Here is a 20,821-nt window from a genome sequence, read left to right as displayed (position 1 = left end):
CGACAAAAGTCAAAATGAGGAGAAAACCAAACCCCAGCCGAAAATTTTGAGAGAGCAAAAAGAAATTCAATTTGGCACTAACTCCCTCTTCACATCCCTAAAATCTCTCCTTAACATCCTCCCTATTATCTCACCATAATCCTCTCAACAACCGAACCCAACCCTCAGTCAAACTCTTCAGTATTTTGGCTGGACTAAAATACCAACACAGCACAAGCAACAAAATAAGTTCCCCCTTGTTTACGCAAAGACTTGAACCCCAGACCTCCTGCCCATAAGCTCTCCACTTAACCGCCAGACCAGCAGGCCTAATCTGCCACATTTTACCCATATTTATTTATAAGCCTACTAACTAGAAATAAGGGTTTAATCATTTAAAACAAAAATTTTGCACAAGCCAAGGCTTGAACCCAAGACTTCTCAGACACTCCCAGAATAGATAACCACTGAAGCAAATACACAGTTGTATGTCACAAACATAAATAAATAATTAAATATTTTTAGGGTGTTACAACTCAACCCTCCTAAAAGAAACTTTCGGCCTCGAAATTTTACCTAATCAGAACAGATGAGGATACTATTGTCGCATCGCATCCTCAAGCTCCCACGTGGCCTCCTTAGAGCTGTGATTACGCCAAAGAACCTTAACCAGTGGGATAGACTTCTTCCTCAAAATCTTTACATCATGATCTAATATCTAAACTGGTTCCTCCTCGAAAGTCAGATCTGGCCTAACCTCAATCTTCTCAATCGAAATAATATGCGTGGGACTACAGCGGTAGTGCCTCAACATAAAAATGTGGAACACGTCATGAATCCATCTAATTCTGGAGGTAACTCCAACTGATAGGGAACCGATCCCACTCGTTTCAGTATGCGATAAAGCCCGATAAACCTAAGGTTCAACTTACCCTTACGTCCAAACCTCAATACCTTCTTCCATGGTAAGACCTTGAGAAAAAACGAAGTCCCCTACAGAATACTCTATCTCTCGATGTTTCAGATCTGCATACGACTTTTGCCTGTCTGATGTTGCTTTCAGTCGGTCTCGTATCAATTTAACTTTATCCTCAGTATCAGAGACTAGATCAGAGCCCAAAACACATTGCTCACCCAACTCAGTCCAACATGAAGGTATGCGACACCTACGACCATATAATGCCTCGTAAGGTGCCATCTGAATGCTAGACAGATAGCTATTGTTATAAGTAAACTCTGTGAGCGGCAGGTAATCCTCCCAACTGCCTCGAAAGTCAATCACACAACTCATTAACATGTCCTCCAGTATCTGAATCACCTTCTCAGTTTGACCATCAGTCTGAGGATGGAACACAGTACTGAAGTCCAACATTGTACCCAGAACTTCATGCAACTTCTTCCAGAACTGAAATGTAAAACGAGGATCCCTATTAGATATTATCAAAATCGATACCCCATGCAGTCTCACTATCTCAGACACATATAGTTTAGCCAGCTTCTGTAGAGAGTAGTTAGTACGAATTGGTATCAAATGGGCGGACTTGGTCAATCGATCCACGATGACCAACACTGAATCCTTCTTAATAGACATTAGGGGCAACCCACTAACGAAGTCCATAGTCACTCTCTCCAACTTCCAAAGTGGAATTTTAACTGGCGAAAGCAACCCTGAAGGTATCTGATGTTCAACCTTAACCTGATGGCAAGTCAGACATTTACCCACGAAGTCGGTAACCTCTCACTTAAGTCCTGGCCACCAATATAACTCACGAAGGTCTCAGTACATCTTATTCTCACTAAGATGCATAGCATAAGGGCTACTATGCGCTCTCGTAGTATAGACTACCTCAACTTGTATCCTTCAGTACACAGACTCTCCTACAGAAACAGAGTACCCCTTCGTTATTTAGTTCAAAATCTAAAGTATTACCACGCTCAATCTGTCAGAATCGAAGACCCAGTGACTCGTCCTTCAACTGTTTGCTCTTAATCTGCTCAATCCATATCGGTTTAACCTGAAGTTCAGCCAACAGACTACCATCATCAAATAAACTGAGGCGAGCAAACATCACCCTCAGATCAGTCATAGCTCTACGACTCAATGTATCAGCCACCACATTGGCCTTACAGGATGACATTCAATCGTACAGTCATAGTCTTTAAGTAGCTCAATCCATCTACGCTGCTTAAGATTTAGCTCCTTCTAAGTGAGGAGATACTTGAGGCTCTTGTGATTAGTGTAGATGATACACTTCTCACTATACAAATAATGCCTCTAAATTTTCAGTGCGAATACCACCGCAGCCAACTCCAAGTCATGCGTCGAATAATTCGCTTCATGAATCTTAAGCTGAGGAGACAAATACGCTACTACCTTACCCTCTTGCATCAACACACATCCCAAACCAACATGTGATGCATCACTGTAGACAGTGAACTCTTTCCCTGACTCTGGTTGTATCAAGATAGAGGCCTTATTCAGTACCTTCTTAAGCTTCTCGAAGCTCTCTTGCTACGCATCAGTCCAGTTAAACGGTACTCCCTTACATAGCAGCTTAGTCAAAGGTGCTGAATCAGTGAAAACCCCTCTATAAAACATCGATAATACCCTGGCAGTCTCAGAAAACTGCGGATCTTAAATACAATCTTAAGCTGCTTCCAATCCAAAACAGCCTCAATCTTTCAAGGATCAACCCTAATCCCTTCAATAGATACCACATGGCCCAGAAATGTTATCTCTTGTAACCAGAATACACATTTACTGAACTTAACATACAGTTATTTCTCCCTCGAAATCTGTGAACTACTCAGAGATGTTCATCATGTTCATCCTCAGTTCTCGAATACACCAGAATGTCGTCAATAAAAACCACCATAAACTGATCCAAATAGGGCTGGAACACTAGGTTTATCAGATCCATAAAAGCTGCTGGTGCATTCTTCAGTCCAAATGGAATCACTTGGAACTCGTAATGACAATAGCGAGTCCTAAATGTTATCTTGTCTACATCAGCCTCTTTGACCCTTAGTTGATGGTACCCAGATCGAAGATCAATCTTAGAGAAAATCGCAGCTCCTCAAAATTGGTCGACTAGATCATCTATCCTCAATAGGGGTACTTATTCTTAATGGTTAGTTTATTCCAACGTTCGCATGGATCCATCCTTTTTTTTAACAAAAAAACTAGTGCTCCCTATGTAGACACACTAGGGCGGATGAACCCACGATCTGATAATTCTTGAATCTGAGCCTTAAGCTCTACAAGCTCCTTTGGTGTCATTCTATAAGGGGCGATGGACACTGGAGCTATACCAGGCAGTAGCTCAATCCCAAACTCAATTTCACAGTTTGGAGGTAACCAAAGTAGCTCTTCAAGAAAGACATCCAAAAAATCTTTAACCGTTCTGATATTTTTAACAAAAGAGTCTCCAGAATCTAAAACACTGATGTATGCCAAATACGCTTCACATCCTTTACAAACCAACCTTTCCGCCCTCAGTGTAGAAATCACATTCGATAAGTAGTTTCGATGTTCCCCAATTACAACTACCTCATCGTCCTCCACAGTTCTCAGTACAATCCATTTAGTGGCACAATTCAAACTCATTCAGTGTTTAACCAGTCAGTCCAATCCTAATATTAAATCGAACTCTCCAAAAGGAAGTTCCATCAAATCTGCAAAAAAGATAACCCCTTGAACCTTCAAAGGAACATCTCTAAATAGTTTATTTACCCTCACTGACTGCCCCGATGGACTCAGTATAGTAACCTCACTCGTAGTGCTCTCAACCAAGATACCCAAAGTCTCAGACACAGTACAAGCTATATAGGAGTGAGTAGATCCTATATCTATCAGTGCAGTATAACGTATATCATAGATAAAGAGTGTACCCGTGATAACATCCGAGGCATCTCCATCCTCTCAGTGACATGCAGCATAAACTAGAGTCGGCTCCATCGCCTCAATATGCCCAGCATCTCTGCCTGGTGCTCTCTGACCACGACCCAAACCATTACCACCTCTGGCTTGACCACAGCCTCTCAGTGGCTGCTAAACACCCCTCGGCGACTGTACAGTACCCAAACCAGGTGCTTGCATCTGATCAGGCCTCCGTGGACACTCTCTAATACGATGCTCCAATGAACCGCACCTCGAACATGCCCCAATCCTTTTCCAGCACTCACCCTGATGGCGTCTTCCATAATCGTTACAAGGCTGCTGTCTAGTAGCTGCAACAGGTGCCCCAACTCTGACTGGCCCATCAACTTGGCCTTTTTCTTAGGCCTCAGAAAGGAACTCGAGGGCTCCAAATCCCCTCCCTTTCTCATGATTCTGGCGCTCAGCATGCGTCACTTCCTCGATGATCTTCGCCTTATAAACCAGAGTAGCAAAATCTTGCTTCCTCTGTAGAGCTATCAGAACTCGTAAACTATCCCTGAGGCCATCCTCGAAACGAACACATTGCTCGTACTCAGTCACCACCATCCCTCAAGCATAGCGACTTAGTCACAAGAATTCAGCCTCATATTCAGCCACTGATCTATCCCCCAGGGTCAGATTTAGAAACTCTCTCCTCCGGGCATCCACATAGCTAACACCCACATACTTTCCCTAGAAAGTAGTCTTGAAGAACTCCCAAGACAGCCGATCAGGCTGAGTGCCTTCTTTAACAATAAGCCACCACTGTAAGCCTCATCTCTTAGTCTCTACTCGGAAGTGCAGTCTAGATAGTCTATGATCCTCTCTGTGGCCTCAATCCAATACTCAACCTTATTAGGGGCAACTCCAGCAACACTTCTGAAAATCTCAACTCCACTAGACCGGAGTCGTTCCGTAACCGACCCTTAGCCTACAACACCAGTATTTAGCCCAGCGACCCTCTCCAGAATTCGTAACATGGCTTGGGACAGCGCGTCATCCCCAACCGCACGGTCATGAGACCCAGTCTCAGTCACAGGTGAAGCTGGCATCTCCCTAGTTTCCAAATTAGGTATGTGACCAGATGACGAAGACCCAGCTCGAGCATCTACACGACCTCTACCACGGCCTCTTGTACCCCATCGGCGAGTACCTCTAGTGCTCATTGTCAAATTGCGTTTTATCTGTATTAACAATTTTATGCATCAATTTACAGTTCCAATGTTTATTAACAGATATTTTATAGAAAACAGTATTGTTAATTCAAAGTTTATTTTCTTAGATCGCAGTCCACTACAATTTTACTATTGTCTCAGAGTGCACTACTAAAGTATTTTCAGTACAATATGCTATCTATAATAGTCTCAGTGTTTACTAATAGTCTCAGTATTTACTATCTATAGCATTTTAATCAAAACGCATAATAGTTACAAAAAACTTAAGGAATTGGCGCTGGAGACTCAGTGTACCACACATTCAGTAAAACATTTCAAAACATTTCAAATCATTTGAAAGTAATCCTTTAGAAATTCAAGTTTTAAAACCCAAATCCACAGTAGAGTTTTGCAACCTGGCTCTGATGCCACTAAATATAACATCCCAAACCCGACCCAGACATTATGGCCGAATCTGATGATGTCACATGAAAGTGCTTTCGAAAACTAAGTCATTGATAAATCATTTCCTCATCTAAACCATTTTTGTTATCTTATATTATCTCTAAAATCAAGTTACTTATTTCCAAAACGTTTACCATTTATTTACAAGTCGTTATAATTTACGGAAGCTTTTAAAACGGTTTACGTAATGGTGAGTGTTTTGAAAGAAAACATTTGTAACTTTTTAAGACTTATGTTTTCCCTACCACTAGTGCTTATGAATCATAAGCAATGATAAACAAATCCCAAATTAAGGTAGAAATCCATAGAGGACTTATACAGTAAAAATACCCAATATAATAATACTTATAATCATAATCAAATACGAAAATATATGCGGTTGTGTAGATACCTCTAAGCTCCTCACTGCACCAATCCACTTATATCTAGGGATTACCTGCATAGTAAAACAAATGGGGTGAGTTTATGAAACGCAGTGTGTAATTTCCATGCACAAAAATAGATAGCATACAGATAATCATAGTCTGGGCATAATCCCTTTTTCAGTAACAGTTTCAGTCCAGTTTGGCCCTTAGCCCATCCCAGTATAGTAACAATCACATATATGCAGTCATAAGAATCCTACCAAACACACAATCTTCGTCCAACCCTACACTCTATGTGGGGATATAATCATCCCACCCAACCCTACACTCCATGTAGTACCGAATGCGGCACTTTACAGTAATATGTAGCTGAGCTGCCAATAAATCAGGCTCGAGGCCTTTCAGTGCACTTCCTCCAAATAATAAAACCCCCAACCCAATGCAATGCAATATACAAACATGTCATGCCAAATCATGGCATTATACATGCATTCAGTGCAGTTTTAGCAGCATGCCTCATATACAGTCATACAGATATTTATATCATATAAGGGTATAACAATCATTTTAGTCAATCAAGGGTTTAAGTACACTTACCGACCCTACAGTAGATTCACAGTCGTCTCTGGCGACTCGTGCAACCTTAGCAGTTTAATAGTGAAAATGAGCCCACAAGCCCACATTGTTTGTCCGTGTGGGCCCACACGCCCGTGTGGCCTACACGACCCTATATGGCCTTAGCCGTTTAGATCTCATGGCCTAGCCCTAACATTCCACATGCCCGTGCTGTTCACCCGTGTGGGCTCACACGATCGTGTGGCCCACACGACCCAAATCAGTCCAGCCCGTGTTTCGCACATAGCCAGCCTCGTCGATCACACGCCCGTGTTCCATCACATGGCCTACCACACGAGCGACCATACGCTCGTGTGGTGTCGACAGCCTCACTTTTCAGCTTTTTTTCGATTTCAATTTTCAGCGTTGTGGTTACACACCTGGCACTAATTCAATGTCGAACACTCCCTAAGCCCGAATACCTAACAAAAGTCATTCAAAACTAATAAGTATCTATGAAGGTCACTCAAAATTGATTAGTAGTTTAATTCGCAGGTCTCAACAATCGTTAAAAGTATTAGCTTAACCTACCGCCGAAGAAGACCCTTCGCTAACGCTGTTAAACCGAGAATCACGAGCACCTTAGAACCTTCCTTTAGCCAAAATAACATCACTTAGTCACTTAAAGCTGTGCTAAATCAAAACGCACGAACAAACCCAAATACTAAACTTACAACCGTTACCTTCACATACACCAACAGGGTTTCACACACTTCACACGCCAATCAAAGATCACCAGTTCGCTGAGCAATTCCTACCAACAACAAAACTCCTCTTAAACGATATTCCAAAAAGAGAAAACTGAGTTAGCACTTATCGAAACTTGTTGAACCAATGGAAATTAGGAGTTGAGCGTAAGAGAAAGAAAGAATCGGCCAAAAGTGATGAAAAGGAAAAATGGAGAAAGGAAAAAGGTTCGGCCAAAGAAAGAAGGAAGAGGACGTTTGCTAAAGGGGTAGGAGAATAAGAGAAAACCGACATGCAATGGGGGAGGAACGATTGCCATAGGGAAGAACAAAGTTGGAAAAGATAAAAAAAAAGAAACTCGTAGGAACTCTTTGCAATATTCGGCCTTCAAGAATGGAAAACAATCGACAAAAGTCAAAATGAGGAGAAAACCAAACCCCAGCCAAAAATTTTGAGAGAGCAAAAAGAAATTCAATTCGTCATTAACTCTCTCTTCACATCCCTAAAATCTCTCCTTAACATCCTCCCCATTATCTTACCATAATCCTCTCAATAACCGAAACCAACCCTCAGTCAAACTCTTCAGTATTTTGGCTGGACTAAAATATCAACACGGCACAAGCAACAAAATAAGTTCCCCCTTGTTTACACAAAGACTCGAACCTCAGACCTCCAGCCCATAAGCTCTCCACTTAACAGCCAAACCAGCACACCTAATTTGCCATATTTTACCCATATTTATTTATAAGCCTACTGACAAAAGACAAGGGTTTAATCATTTAAAACAAAAATTTTACACAAGTCAAGGCTTGAATCCAAGACTTCTTAGACACTCCTAGAACATATAACCACTGAAGCAGATACACAGTTGTGTGTGACAAACATAAATAAATAAATATTAAAGATTTTTGGGGCTTTAAAAAACTCCAATTGTGTTAGGAGATATGAGCCAAACACGAAAATGTTTCAAAATGTTCTATCAATGTAAAACTTGTAACTTTATCTTTACTTTTGGATCTCTTCCTGATGTATTTTAGTGTTGGTGCTTCAATATTTGAATATATCTTCAAGTCCCCTTTCCAATGATATAAGGTACACCCAAAATAGAGTCCTGAAGCTCGAGACATGATCGAAACACTAAGAAGTGTTTTGACTAAAAGTTCTGATTGTTTTCAAATTACAAATTTTTAATCTTTTGAGCTTTGAACTTTCACTAATAATCTTGGATCAACTTTAGGCTTAGTGCATTTAATCTCATGGTTCCATGAATTGACATCTTCTTCCCAAACCTATTTTACTTGCAAATTCCACGTGGAATATTTTATTAAAACTAAATGCATGAAAAACACTAAAAATACACAATATTTACAATATAAACAAAAAAAGTCAAATCACTAAAATTAATTTAAAACATATAAAAATGCTTAGGAAACCAAGAAAATGTAAGTAAGATATAGTCTAAAATAATCATATGATGATGACTTATTATAACTCCACACTTACATTTTTGCTTGTCCTCAAGCAACAAAACAAAAAAGAAAATTACTACTACCCAAAAATAGTACAAAAATTAAAATAACATGTGAATAAAGTACAAAAGTATTATAAAACAAGAAGTCATGATGAAAATAGATATCACAGATGCTAGTCAAAATATAAATAGTCACATGAATATTTATATAAGTAGGCAAAATTAGAAACCTTGGATATTCGTGCTTGTATGCAATTACCTGTATGCATTCTTATCAACACATTAAACAATAATAGGTTGAAAGTTAAGCATAATAATCATGATTTCATAAGTTCATTAACAGTTCATTCTCCTTTAATCTAATTCCAATATGCATAACAAGTTCATAAGGTCTTTTGGCTTGTAACATTAGGCTAGAGTTAAGGTAGAATGAAAAGGTAATTAATGCTTAAATCTTAAGCATTAGTTACTTATGGATCACTAAAAGGTTAAAGTATCATTCCTCTAAATCAGCTTAAACGGTGCTTGTTGTGGCGAATTCCTTATTATCTCCTCCTTCTACTAATGCGAATATCCTTCCCCAAAATGAGCACTAATATTATCTTCAACTCTATCTATTTTTTTTTTGTTCTCCTTATTTCTCCATCCTTCAAATAAAGCATGGATAAAAAAGGTAGACAAAAAAAAAGTCATTTTATTTTTATTTTTTTAATTTTCCATGACGTAAATATGAAGTATAGAGAAGCCACATTTTATTCATCTTCTCACCCTGTCTACCTTAATATTTCTACTTATTCTATTCAATACTTAAGCTAAAAGAATATGTATAGTAAGCACTAAATACTTAGGGTAAACAAAAGGATTGAGATTTAGCAATTAAGGCTTTATAGGCTAAGATAACAACATTAAACGAAAACAAAAATCATAAAAGACTCAAAATTAACGTACTTAGAAAAATTATGCAAAGGTTGGCTCAAAAGGCTTAAATGATCCAAAGAAATTTCCTAGGTATTCCCTTATCAAGCAGTTGGAACTACTCATTATATTTAAGGGTAATAAGCCAATAGATTCTAAGATCATAATTAAAATATTACTTACAACCCATTATAAGTAATGCATATCACCTAAGACAGGCAATGTATCAAAGAAAATTCAAAAGATAATATTGTCAAAGAAAGCTCAGAGAGAAAAAACCCAAAGTCCTAACAAAACTTAATTACACGAAACCCATGAAACACATTCTATAATAGGTTACCAACTAATCTTTTGATAATCATTAATTATTGAAGCTTACATACTTTAGTACTTCGCAAGCATGTTAAAATCTCAAAAGTAATAGTATCTTAAATGATCATGCAAAACATTTACTAACATCACATATAAAAAAAAAACTAGCAAAGATTTTAAAAAAAAAAGAGAGAGAGAGAAAAAAAAAGAAAAATGGGTGTCAAGATTACTCATTATCCTTCATTTCAACATCAAATGATGCAATTCAAGAATTCTTGACTCCGTACTTGTATTTTACAAATAGATATATTTAAAAATAATAATAATGATAGGCATTCTAATAAGGTGCAGTATCAATATTATTGTCCATGCTCTGTCACCTTGATTACAATCACAACCCCCAGTGAGTGTGTGTGTATGTGTGTGTGTGTGTGTTTGTAAGAAATTTAGGATTTTCACAAAAGTATCCCCTACCCCCTGCCAAATTAGGACATTGTCCTCAATGTCAAAATTATGAGTGAAGTTTAGAGGATATTACCTGTGATAGTTGGTCAAGATTGCTACAACTGAAACATGACAATGTAGATATATATATATCAATATCAATATAAGTTAAATCCAAAAGTTGGATGGTACTCAAAAGTTTGAAGCTTAACAAATAGTTCATCAACAGTTGTAGCTGCAATCAAGACATTTCTTCCTTCTAAAAACATAAATCCACTTTCCACAACATTATCTAAAAATGATAGCAAATTTTTATAATAACAATTAACACTAAGCAAACCAATGGGTTTTTTATGTTTGAAGAAAGATGACCAAGAGGTTATGCAAAATATTTCCTCTAATGTACCAAAACCTCCAAGTAAGGCAATGAATGCATCAGCAGTGTCAAACATAATCACTAACCATTCAAGAATACTCCAAATTGGTAATTCTCTACCGATGGTTGGTCCATATAGTACATTTTCCTTTAACGCTCTTGGGATTATTCCCAAAATTGAACTCCCTTTAACATATGCTGATGTAGCCACTGGTCCTATTAAACCCATACATCCCCCTCCATAGATTAGCTTCATTTTTTTCATTGGCTAGCACTTTGCCCAATTTTATAGCCATATCTGTAAAAGTTTAATCTTTTCTTGGATAAGATCCATAAAGAAACACAAATCCTTTCATACTTTTGCATTGAAGTACTTGCCATGTTTTTTTAGTGTCTGGATATAAATGAGGGAGTAGTGAATTATATAAGATTCGGACCCCACATAGAGTAATAATAACAAAAACAAAAAGAAAATAAGATGCCAGGAAAAAAAATCAAACAAGTCAGAGGCAAATATTTCTCGAGAAGAAAAATTCAAAAAGGAACAAAAAGGAGCATGTCACAATTAATTATCAGGTAAAAAAATGAATCTTGAGACAATAATACGGAAGAGGAAAAAATCATCACACGCGACAGAAAATCTAAAAATAGATAGTAATAAAATATCAATATTAACAATCATTTTTTCCTATTTTTTAATTTCTATTTTTTTAAATAGTTGAAATCAAGATAAATAAAATTTATACAACATGTAAAATGCACGAAACATATGATTATTGCAAATGAAGATTAGAGGTTGAGAATTATTTACAATAGTTGTGATTGTGGCTCACATCTTCCTCCTGTTTTATGTCCAGTAACAGCTTAAACGCCTTCTATGAGTCAAGGATCAGCTTCCTATCCAGTTTTCTTTTAAACTAGCAAACAGGGTCTTTTATCGTTAGATCCATTAATACTGGAACTGAGACCATAAATCGAGAATTTTATTTTTACACAGCTCTACTAGGATGGGTCTCAATAGAAATTCAGATATCTCTAAAATTCTCCTTACACAATCCGTCCTTAATGAATATTATTTTATCTTTTCAATTTACAGTGCCATCCCAATAGATCGACACTAACTATTACAAGTCCTGGCACACTTGTGACAAATCATTCCAAGGCACTTTGCTCTTTGCTTTCTTGTATAATTGCTCCTACCTGTGCTAGGTAAATGCAAAAAAGGAAGATATTCCTCAAATTGTACATTTCCTTTATTGATAACTCGAATGTCTGTAGGCATGCCCTTATGCATGAGCATCCTTAATCTCTCACATCTAACCTTGTAAAGTTTCACTATCATATTTCTAAGCAGACAAGAAAATTGTTTGTGCAACTTTGAAACAATGTATCCATTTTGAAAACAAAAAAGTTTGAGAAAACGATTAGAGTACTTTTGAAAGCAAAGAAAACAAGATGAGAGAGAAGAGTAAAAGGTTTTGAATTGGAGAAAATTTAAAACTAAGAATATACAGTATCAGTTTTATAGGTAGTTGATGGGACTGACTATAAATCCACGGAGTACAGTTATCTGCCATTTAACCGAGGTAAAAAAAGAGAATTGAAATAAATAGTAATAATAAAAATGATAATAATATTTATAATAATGTAAACTCTTAATTAGTAAAATATATATTTACACCTAAACATTCTTGTAACAAGGATCAGAGAGACAAACAATTTCATCTTGAGCAAATTGATTTTCTAGGAATAATTTTAGTCTTTGTAAATTTACCTTGAATACATTACCATTCTTTGGATTCTCAATGTCGACTTCCCCATGAGGTACACATGCATTATAACAAATGGATCACTCCACCTTGATCTTAGTTTTCCAGGAAATATGAGAAGTCAGGAGTTATAGAGCAAAACCTTTTTGTCTAACCTCAAATGTCTTTTTTAACACCATCTTATCATGAAAAGCTTTGGTTATTTCTTTATTTATTTTTGAATTCTCATAAGCATCATTTCTAAGTTCTTCAACTTCATTAATTTGCAACTTTCGCAACTTAAAAGCACCATTAAGATTGGGATTAAGTATTTTAATTGCCCAATATGCCTTATGTTCAATTTCCATAGGTAAATGACAAGGTTTTCCATAAACTAATCAATAGGGAGGCATGACTAATGATGTTCTGAAAGCAGTTCGGTAAGCCCATAATGCATCATTAAGTCTCAACGGCCAATCTTTGCAAGTTGGGTTAATCGTTTTTTTCCAAAATGTTCTTAATCTCTTTAGTTGCAAGTTCTACTTGTCCATTTGTCTGAGATTGATAAGGGGTTTGCAACTTTGTGTGTAATGGTATCTTTCTTCATTAATGATTTAAAATTTTTTTTGCAAAAATGTGTGCCCCCATCACATATAATAGATCGTGGAATCCCAAATCAACTTAAAATATTTTCTTAAAAACTTAATCATTGTTTTGTGATCATTATTTCGACATGGAATTGCCTCTATCCATTTTGAAACACAATCTATTAAAACCAAAATGTATAAGAAACCAAACGATGATGGAAACGGTCCTATGTGGATACTGCAACAGTAAAAAATTTCAATCACCAAAATGAATTTCAAAGGCATCATGTTTCATTTTGAAATGGATCCATATTTTTGGCAATTTTCACATGATTTGCAAAAATTATAAGTGTCCTTAAATAAGGCTGGCCAATAAAATCCACATTGTAAAATTTTTGTAGCAGTTTTCTTAGATGAAAAATGACAACCACTTGCCTTAGAATGCCAAAAATTAATGACACTATATACCTTATTTTTAGGTATGTATCTTCGAAAATTTTGATTAGGGCAGTATTTGAACAAATATGGATCATCCTAATAAAATTTTTTTACTTCAGAAAAAAACTCCCCTTTATCTTGTAAACTCCACTGGGAAGGAATTTTTCCTCCCGCAAGAAAATTAGTAATATCAGCAAACCATGGTATAAAAGAGATATTTAAAAGTTGTTCATTAGGAAAACAAGTCTTGACAAATGGTCAGCCACAACATTTTCTACTCATTTCTTATCTCGAATGGTGATGTTGAATTCTTGAAGAAGAAGAATCCACCTAATCAACATGGGTTTGGCATCCTTTTTCGAGAGAAGATATTTTAAAGCTGCATGACCACTAAAGACATTAATAAATGATCCAACAAGGTAATATCTAAATTTTTCCATTGCAAAAACTACTGCAAGTAATTCTTTTTCAGTAGTAGAGTAATTCATTTGAGCACTATTTAAATTTTTACTTGCATAATAAATGACATATGGTTTCTTATCTTTCTTTTTTCCTAACACAACACCAACAACGTAATCACTAGCATCACACATTACTTCAAATGGTAAAGATCAATCAGGGGTTTCATAATAGGTGCAGAAGTGAGAATACTTTTAAGTTTTCCAAAAGCCTTTTCACACTTTTTAGTCTATTCAAACACACTATCCTTTAGTAAAAGATTACACAAAGGCCTAGATATATCAATAATTTTTTTTATGAATTTCCTATAAAATCTTGCATGTCCTAAAAATAACCTAATGTCCTTTATAATTTTTTTGTTGGAAAATTGGAGATTAACTCAATTTTTTACTTGTCTACCTCAGTCCATTTTGAAGAAACTATGTGTCCCAAAACAATTCCTCTAGTGACCATGAAATGACATTTTTCCTAATTAAGAATAAGATTTTTTTTTCTTTACATCTGATTAAAACCGTTTCTAAATTGGATAAGCAATCACCAAATGAATCACCAAAAATAGAAAAATAATCCAGAAAACTTCTAAAATGTGTTCAACCATATCATTAAACATACTAAGCATGCATCTCTGAAACCTAGCTGGTGCATTATATAATCTAAAAGGCATCATTCGATATGCAAAAGTGCCAAAAGGACGTGTGAAAGTGGTTTTCTCTTATCCTCAAGTGAAATTGCAATTTGGTTATACCCAGAATATCCATTTAGAAAACAATAAAATTCATGCTCCGCTACTCTTTCTAAGATTTGATCCATGAAGGGTAAAGGAGAATGTTCTTTTCTAGTCACTAAATTAAGTTTCATGTGCATTGAGCACATCTGCCAACCAGTAATAGTCCTAGTTGGGATCAATTCATTATTTTCATTTTTGACTACAGTAACCCCATATTTCTTGGGTACAACTTTGGTAGGACTTACCCATTTGCTATCAGAAATAGGATAAATGATTCAATTACCCAAGAGTTCAATGACTTTATTTCTCACAACTCCTTTCATATTAGGATTAAAACTTCATTGCATTTGTCTAGAGGGTTTAGCATTTTCCTCTAAATAAATGTTAGGTGTGCAAATCAATAGGTTAATTACTTTTATGTCAGCTATGGTCCATCCTAATGCATTTTTATGCATATTTATAATTTTCAGTAGCTTACCTTTTTGGTGTGCATCAAGTTCTGAGGAAATTATGACTAGAAAGGTGTCATTCTTACCCAAAAATGAATATTTCAGATCACATGGTAATTGTTTCAAATCAAGCTTGGGTGGTTGATCAACTAATGGTGTTAAAACATCTGTAGTTGTTAGAAGTTCCTCAAACTTTTATTTCCAATAAAAGTTCTTATATTGTCCCTGAAAATAATTTAACATAGAATCAATGCATGAATTTTTGTTTCGTCATCAATTTCAAAGTCAGTTAAATAATTTTCCAAAGAATTGAATAATTTGGAATTGATGAATTGTTCATGGACAAGTTGTTCAATGAAGTCCACTTTATGCACATCAAAATATTTAGGAGTTTACTTACAAACATTAAACATATTTAATTCTAATGTCATGTTTCCAAAATCCAAATTTAGAACACCGTTCCTGCAATTACCAAAGCATTAGAAGTTGCAAGGAATGGATGACCTAAAATAACAGGGATTTGTACAATAGAATTTGAGACAGGATGTGTGTCCAAAACAATAAAGTCAACTAGAAAATAAAATTTGTCAATTTGAACCAACACATATTTTACTATCCCTCAAGGAATTTTGACAGATTGATCAAACTAAGGTGTAACGGATGTTGGCTTAAGTTCACCTCAACCTAACTATTGATAAATAAAGAAAGGTAAAAGATTAACACTAGCACCAAGGTCAAGCACAACACGCTCTATTATAGAGTTCCCAGTTATGCATGAAATTGTAGGGAAACTAAGATCTTTATATTTAGGTGGAGTGACATGCTGAATGATTGAACTCGCATGTTTAGTTAAAAAGGTTTTATTTTGCACATTATGTTTCCTTTTAACTATGCACATATCTTTCAAAAACTTAGCATATGACGAAACTTGTTTAATCACATTCAATAAAGAAATATTAATCTTAACTTGTTTGAAAATTTCTAAAATTTCAGCATTTTGATTCTAATTCCTTTTTGGTTGCAATCATTTAGGGAAAGGAGCAGAACTCCCACATTTTTCATTGCCTAAGTAGTCAAAACTTTTAGGCTTACCATCATCCTTACCTCTACTTTACGAAGCAAGAGAGGGCTCTTGGCTTTGGAAGGAATAATCTTGTTGATGGCCTTCCCACTTAGAAGAGTTGTGATAGAATTCACATAGACATAGAAGGAGTAGGTTAAGGTTGAGCAGGAAACGTACCTTTTTCTGAATGCACAATGAGGCTATCAACATAGAAAGTGTGCTCTTGATTTCATTGATATCTTGTGAAGTCTGATTGTTGACATTTCTTTGTGTAAACATGAATTCTTGCAATGTCTCCTCTAAACTTTTAACATGCAAAGACAATTAAGCCAAAGTGTTGGGAGGTTTTGGAGGTTAGGGGAAACAAGCAAGATTATTATCATGTCAGCTGAAGTTAGGATGGTTTCTCTATTAAGGGTTGTAAGTTCTTTAGTTTTGAGAATGAAAGGGTTTTTTTAATGTTTCCACAACATTTTCTTGACCATGCAACATTTCTTTGAAAAGTGAAATGTTTGGGCATTCTATAGTAGAATGTCCTATGATTTCACAAATACCACAACATTCTTCAGTTTTTCTTGGTGTAATTTCTTGTACTATTCTAAGCACCATGGCTTCAACCTTTCTAGTTAAACTAGCCATATTAGGACTTAGATTATCTTCTTGACTAAGGTCATATTTTCCTTTATTATTAGCAAGATTCGATCTAATGAAACCTTCAGAAGGGTTAACTGTGTCAAGATTGTGAATTTTCTACTAAATGATCTAGGTAGTCGAAGGCCTCTTCAGGTTCTTTATCAAGGAACTCTCCGTTACACATTGTCTCAACAAATTAGTTAGTTTCAAGAGTTAAACCTTCATAAAAGAAACTTAAAGTCCATCAATTATCAAAACCATGAGGTGGGCAAGAACTTAACAAATCTTTGAAACGTTTCCAACAATGAAAATATGATTCATTTGAATTTTGCAAGAAATTTTAAATCTGTCTTTTAAAAGCATTAGTCTTTTGTGTAGGAAAAATTTCTTTAAAAATTCAGTTTGCATTTCTTGCCAAGTACCAACTAGTCTTGGTTTTAAATTGTTAAACCAAATTTACATAAAAGATGAAGACTTGATTTTGTTTTATTTATTTTATCTTTAATTACTAATTTCCAAAATTAACCTTAATAATTAAACCAAATTTCAAAACTGTCAAGCCAACACTTCCACTAACTCATAAATGGTCTAATTACCATATAAGGACTTCCACTTTAAAGCCCTATAGCTATTTAATACTTTTAGCTATTAGAACTCAACATTTGCACTTTACGAGATTTAGTCCTTTTATCAAATTAAACATGTAAACGGTAAAATTTCTTTACGAAATTTTTATACGATATTTATATCATATTGTAGGCAATAAAATAATAATAAAATAAACTTTTTAACTTCAAATTTGTGGCCCCAAAACCACTGTTCTGATTTCACTAAAAATGGGCTATTACATTAAAAGTTATTATTGTAAGTGAATTAAGTTAGTGGCAGGAACTCCTCCCAATTACTTCGAAAATCAATCACACAACACTGAAACATATCCTCCAAAATTTGAATTACTCTCTCAGACTGACCATCAGGCTATGGATGGAATGTTGCACTGAAATCCAATCAAGTACCCAAAGCCTCGTGTAACTTCTACCAGAAGTGAGAAGTAAATCGAGGATCACAGTCTAAGATAATTGATACTGGAACTCCATAAGCCTAACAATCTTAGAAACGTAAAGCTTTGCTAAATTCTGTAAGGAGTAATAGGTCTTAATCGGAATGAAATGAGTAGACTTAGTCAAATGGTCCACAATAACCCATACTAAGTCCTTCTTAGTAGGTGTCAAGGGCGACCTACTAACAAAGTCCATAGTTACCCATTCCTATTTCCACAGTGGATTTTTAACGGGTTGAAGTAATCCAGAAGGAAGTTGGAGCTCAGCCTTAACTTCCTGGCATGTCAAATAATGTGACACAAAATCGGGTACCTCACTTTTCACCCCAGGCCACCAATACAACTCTCAAAGGTCACGGTACATCTTATTGCCACTTGGATGCATAGCATAAAAGCTACTATGCGCTTCTCGCATAACAAATTAGCTCAGATCCATATCCTTCGGACACAAATATGACCCTGAAAACATAGAATACCATCATTATTAAACCCGAAGTCCGAAGTTTTACCTCATATATCTGTTGAACCGAGCTGATCAAAGACTTATCAAATAGTTGTTTACTCTTAGCCTTCTCTAACCAATATGGTTTAACTTGCAACTCAGCTAGAATCCCACCATCATTTAACAAACTTAGGCGAGCAAACATCGCCCTCAACTCAAACATAAGTCTACGACTTTAAGCATTGGCCACCATGTTGACCTTACTAGAATGATACTATATTGAACAATCATATTCCTTAAGCAACTCAATCCAATGATGCTATCTAAGATTTAACCGCATGCCCCAAAAACATAACCTCACTCAACCGAAACTCACATTTACTCAACTTGGCATATAGTTCCTTTTCACGAAGAATCTAAAGAACTATCCGAAGTTGTTTATCATGCTCATCATTGGTCTTAGAGTATACTAAGATCTCGTCGATAAATAGTATGATGAACTTATCTAATTATGGATGAAAAACTCGATTCATGAGATCCATAAACGTTGCCGAAGGATTAGTCAAGCCGAATGGCATATTAAGGAACTCATAATGCCCATAGCAAGTCTTAAAAGTAGTTTTATGCACACCAGCCTCTTTAAACTTTAACTAATGATACCCAGAACGAAGATCAATTTTCAAAAACATAGGTGCCCCACGAAATTGATCAAACAGGTCATCAATCCTCGGAAGTGGGTACTTCTTCATTACCGTCAATTTGTTCAACTGACGACAATCCACACACATCCTCATAGAACCATCCTTTTTCTTGACAAAGAGAAGGTGCTCTCCACGGGGACACACTAGGCCGAATGAACCCCCTATCCAAGAGTTCCTGAAATTGCAACTTTAACTCCTTTAGCTCCTTCATTGCTATTCAATATAAGGCGATAAACACCTAAGCGGTCCCTGGCAAAACCTCAATTCTGAACTCAACCTCCTTATCTAGAGGTAATTCCAAAAACTCCTCTGAAAAAACATTCAAAAAATCCTTAGTATGAATCCCTTCTACCGCCAAACCCACGATACTCCTATCATGCACATATACCAAATATGCATCACATCCCTTATGAACCAACTGTCTAACTACTAGAGCAGAGATCACTTTAAAGAGGTAATCTTGATCCTCACCTATCATCACAACTTCCACATCATCTCCAACCTTAAAGGTCACTCTCTTTGATTCACAATCTAATCCAACTCGATGCTCCACGAGCCAATCCATACCCAAAATCAAATTGAACTCTGTAGACAGCAACTCCATCAAATCAACCAGGAACCCTTGAACATCAAGCGGACACCTCCAATACATTTTACTAACTCGGACAACCTGACCAAAAGGACTAATCATAGAAAGTTCACAACTAGTATCCTCAGCCAGAATTCCCAAATTACCCGATATGCTACTAGATGTGTAAAAATGTGTAGAACCACAATCAATTAACGCAAAAGAAGATAAAAAAATGCAAAACAAACGTACCAGCAATCACATCAACTGCATCCATGTCCTCTCGACACCTCGTGCATAAACTAAGGTTGATTGCCTAGCCTCAGTTGAACTGCATCTCTGCTTGGTACCCTCTGACCCCAACCACCACCGTTACCACCTCTCATCTAACCACGACCTCTGGCAGGCTACTAAAAAACCCTTTGAAGTTAAATCTAACCTTGAACAAAAGCCCACATCGGCTCAACCATATAAGGCCACTTGCAAATCTTATGCTCAATGGACCCATATCTATAACACGCCCCAATCATCCTCCAACACTCACCTAAATGGTGTCTATTACAGAATCCACAAATCGGTACCTACTCAATTCTAGCAATAGGTAAGGGTGAGCAAAATCTTATTCGATTCGAAAAACTTGATAAAAATTTTAAATTTTTAATTAAATTGTTTGAGTTATTTGAGTTAACTAAGTTATTCGAATCAACTAGAATAAAAAATTAAGTTTTTCGGTTTAACTCAAATATGAATTACGCAATTCGAGTTATTCAAATATCTGAATAAGAAAAGCCAAAACTACGTCATTTTGATAAATGTTTACCTTTCTAAAGTTAAAAGTCAAAACCATTAAGTTAAAAGGCAAAATTACTACATTTTGATAAATGTTTACTCATTAAGTTAAACGGTAAAACCATTATATTGTTTATATAGTTAAATAATATTGTACTTCATCTACTAGTTAAATAATCGATCCATGTAAATGTAACATTGAGTATAAATAATAGGATTCGTTAACTCGACTCGACTTGACTTGACTTCAAATTTTTTGACTCGATTCAATTCGAAAAATTCAAATTGAATTCAGTTGTTAAAATAAGATTCGTCAATAACTCAAAATTTTTTGACTCGACTCAACTCAACCGAATACTCACCCCTAGTAACAGGCTCAACTCTAGTGACTTGCTATGCCTACGGAGGTCTCTCATACCTGGCCAGTTTCATAGGCCACTAAGAAGAACTAAAAG

At 36.0% G+C, this 20,821-nt stretch overlaps 1 protein-coding gene and 2 pseudogenes across 1 annotated transcript; 1 reads left to right on the top strand and 2 right to left on the bottom strand.

The window, feature by feature from the left end:
* Positions 1-1,922: 1,922 nt before the first annotated feature.
* LOC107902379 (uncharacterized) lies at positions 1,923-3,586 on the bottom strand. Its single transcript, XM_016828571.1, has 3 exons — positions 3,242-3,586; positions 2,052-2,102; positions 1,923-1,970 (listed from the first exon to the last, which is right to left on the bottom strand). Exons 1-3 carry the CDS (start codon positions 3,584-3,586, stop codon positions 1,923-1,925), a joined length of 444 nt encoding a protein of 147 aa, XP_016684060.1.
* A 9,390-nt stretch (positions 3,587-12,976) lies between these two features.
* LOC107902380 (uncharacterized) lies at positions 12,977-19,220 on the bottom strand (annotated as a pseudogene).
* Positions 17,061-17,160, top strand: LOC121228794 (uncharacterized; annotated as a pseudogene).
* Positions 19,221-20,821: the final 1,601 nt, after the last annotated feature.

Source organism: Gossypium hirsutum, chromosome A04, assembly GCF_007990345.1.
Source record: "Gossypium hirsutum isolate 1008001.06 chromosome A04, Gossypium_hirsutum_v2.1, whole genome shotgun sequence".
NCBI lineage: Eukaryota > Viridiplantae > Streptophyta > Magnoliopsida > Malvales > Malvaceae > Gossypium > Gossypium hirsutum.
This window is presented reverse-complemented; position numbering and strand designations above follow the sequence as displayed.